Genomic DNA, 3,551 nt, shown 5'->3' with positions numbered 1-3,551 from the left:
TGACAAATCTTGAAGTCCGATAAGAATATGATCCACTGCTCTGCTGATTGATCCATGAATGTCAATAATTGAAACGGTGCTGGTGGTGATTACTTCTCTGATAGGATGTTCATTTCGGAGATCTTCAAATAGTGTAAGAAATTGTATCTTCATTATCTCAAAATCTTCTGAATGGTGGTCTCCATAGTAGGAGTCTGTAGCCTTGCACAGATTAGTCAAGAGGCGAAGCTGGAAAGAAGTGAAAATCAGCCTTGACCCAAGCATTAATGTCACCATCTTTAAGTATATCTCCCGACATCCAGCTTTGAATGTGAAACTAGGATCCGTGGATTCTTGGAAGATATGTGCTATCTGATTCGTAACGTAGGTGGCAATGTTGACTCGGTCTGGTTCAAGATGAGAAAACGGATTGTTGCGTCTTACTTCTTTTGTGACTGCGTCTCGCAACTCTTTGATAATCAGATCAGCGTGATGATCGATTGTTACGTAAATCACTAGCCTTTCTGGTGTGCTTTCAAAATTATCTCTTTCCAAGAGAGCGAAAAAACTGTGAATATCCTCGATCATTTGCAAATCAGAGTGATAAGTCGGACGTCCGGTGGAAAGATCCATATGCTTCCGGATGAGAGTCAGTAGTGCTCGTTGATTTGCTGAGAACGGAAGTGCAGATCCGGCTAAGGCGTTGTAGACCTTAGAGTAAATGATCTTCTGATCCCTACAGAATCTTGTCTCTAGAATAGTGCGAACCACTGAGTTATGCTATCGTTGACTTTCTTCGCGGTAGATATGATCGTGAAGGGTATTGATAAAGTCTTGAATGCGCTCTTCTAGGATTTCAACATTATCATCTTCTCTCTGTAGATAGAGGTTGTATTCATCTGTGATAGCCATGATTCGTTCTGTTAAGCGTAGCGTGAAATCAATCGTTGATTTACGGATGGCTTCGAGAATATCTTCAAATTCATCGGTGTCATTGATGAAGGTTATCATGTCGGCGTGAGTGGATATGATCGGAATTCGATCTGAAGAAGAGTCCGGCTCCTCCTGATCTGGTTCGGATGGAGAATATGAGTTATCCAGAATGTCTTCATGTTGCTCTTCCTCATCATCGTCAGTATAATAGTCGTCTGAAGATTCATCTGATGAACGGGATTCTTCAGTATTCTGGTTCTTCACTTCGACACTTGCAGGGTCAATTTCTATATCCTTAACTTCAACCTTATCAGTCTTCTTCTTGAAATGAATAATTAAACTGTGATCTTCTATCTCAAGCCTCATTAATTCTTCATGACGTTCCAGGCTTGGAGAGGGTATCATTGCTAGAGAGGTCGATGAAAGTTAATTCCCCAACAATATGACATAAGAAAGAGAGGTCTCTTTTGAACTTGTTTCCAGAAAGGTTTAACGAGGCGAGTTTAGAAGGCATTAGTGGTACCCTACCTTCGAAACGGTTGTTACTCAAATCCAATCCAGGATACTGGTCAAAGTCTGATGATATATTTGGAAGCGTACCCTTCAAGTCATTTGAAGAAAGGTTTAACAATTTCAATCCAAGGGGTAGGTCCCAGAACCAGATAGGGACACTATCTGATATACCAGCACTTGAAATATCTAGATGTTGGAAACTTGTTTGAGTTTTGATCCACAACGGAAAACTAGGTCCCAACTTGCATGATTGCAACTTTATGGTCTCTAACTGGAATGGAATTCTAAAATCTGAGCTCAAGTTAAATGAAATTGAATTGAAAGACATGTCCAAATAGGTTAAGGAAGAGAGATTTATAAAGTGAAGGTCGGATATCACACCATGAAGGGAGTTGGATGAAACATCGAGAGAAGTAAGATTTGATAGTTGACCCACACTGTTGGGTAAATCACCACTCAACTGATTACCAGAGAGGTCTACTTTTAGTAGAGACTTGCATCCTGTGAAGTCGGGAATGCTTCCGTTGAGAGAATTGTGGGCAAGCAATAAGCTAGTCAACGATGACCATCCACCGAAATTAGGCACGGGACCCGTAAGGAAGTTTTCTGAGAGATTTATGTAGAAGAGAAAACTTAAAGGTTCAAGGGAAACAGGTATAGATCCCTGCAACGAATTACCACTGAGATCGAGTGAAATCAATTTGGAGAGATTTCCAAGTTGATGAGGAATAGGTCCACTGAGATTAGCATTAGACATATGCAAATGCTGTAAGGTGGTAAGGGAACTCAAAAAGTTTGGTATTTGATTGGACTGAAAATCAATTCCAGATAAATCAAGAGTTTGTAACTGCTTTAGGAGCTTTACTGACGGATTAATTTTACCTACCAAATTGGGATAAATAGAAAGACGCAGTTCGGTTACGTGACCAGTGTCGGTGTCACAATAGACACCTGGCCATTTGCAACAATCCATCTTTCCTTCTTCATTTCTCCAACCATTTATGTCTTTTAAGTCTGCTTTAAACATCAGTAAAGCTTGTCTCTCCTTCTCGATACATGACCCTGTAACCGTCACGTTGGAATCTTCATTGAGCCCGAGACTATGATCGACATCACTAACAAATAACAGTATGCATAGCAACCAATAGACAGCAGCATGCATTATATCATACAATTTATTTATTTATATCTATCAATATAAATGGAAAACCGAGGAGAGTAGCTTAACACCTCAGGTGTTGATCGAAGCCAGAAGAAACTAAAACTTCAATTTATCAGCAGCAGTGAGTTAGAAAGTATGTATAGAACTAATTAACTATAAGTTTCATGAAAAGTTGTAATCGTTTTCACTACATTTTATCAAGGAAGGTCTGTCATGTGTATATAAATAACACACGCAAACCTGCCGACTATTCCTGTTGACCTCCAATTTACAATCCAAAGACCATGACTTTTTAGTAATAAAGTGATGATGCTTGGATTCACATTTTTTACTTAGGAGAATTAGTTGGTGGACTCAATCTCTTCCGCCACATATTATTAATAAGATAGACCTTTTTTTTTTTAAATAAACTTTTATAATACAGTTATATGATAATGATATGTTGCATTCAATAAAATAACAACAATTTTATTTATCAGAATTCAGAACATATGTTGAATATATAATCTGTTATTATGATCATGATACGTACCTAAAATTTGCTACTTTTGGACAAAATGTTACTAGTATATATATTAAAGTAAGCATATGACGAGATTGTTGAAGAACACATTAGTTTTGTGAAATACTCGTGCCGAGAAATTATTAGCTCATTCATAGTAACGGTTTTAAGTAGAACACTAATGCAACCGTGTGGTGTACACCTCATGAGTTATGACCAATAAACATATCGTGTATTAGGTAGAAGCTAGTGAAAGTTTCCAACATTAACCATATTGTAAGACTAAGTATAGATATTAAATGCTTATTGTTCAAGGTTACGTATTTAATTTCAAAAAGAAAGACTTTGACTAAAGAGGTACTTAATTTTCCACATATAGTTACAAAAAGTGTTTAAAGTTGTTTTCACAAATGGGAGATAAGTCAACAAGTCTTCTAACCTCTGCTTGGGTTTAAAGGATCT

The 3,551-nt window shown here is 37.6% G+C and overlaps 1 protein-coding gene across 1 annotated transcript; it reads right to left on the bottom strand.

The window, feature by feature from the left end:
- Window positions 1–1,285: 1,285 nt before the first annotated feature.
- On the bottom strand, window positions 1,286–2,587 carry LOC139899717 (receptor like protein 26-like). Its single transcript, XM_071882561.1, has one exon. The coding sequence runs from the start codon at window positions 2,585–2,587 to the stop codon at window positions 1,286–1,288; it is 1,302 nt and encodes a 433-aa protein (XP_071738662.1).
- Between the last annotated feature and the right edge of the window lie 964 nt (window positions 2,588–3,551).

Source organism: Rutidosis leptorrhynchoides, chromosome 3, assembly GCF_046630445.1.
Source record: "Rutidosis leptorrhynchoides isolate AG116_Rl617_1_P2 chromosome 3, CSIRO_AGI_Rlap_v1, whole genome shotgun sequence".
NCBI classification, from domain to species: domain Eukaryota; kingdom Viridiplantae; phylum Streptophyta; class Magnoliopsida; order Asterales; family Asteraceae; genus Rutidosis; species Rutidosis leptorrhynchoides.
This window is presented reverse-complemented; position numbering and strand designations above follow the sequence as displayed.

Coding starts and splice junctions, on each gene's coding strand:
- LOC139899717 (XM_071882561.1), bottom strand. CDS start 2,587: ATGCATGCTGCTGTCTATTGGTTGCTATGCATACTGTTATTTGTTAGT.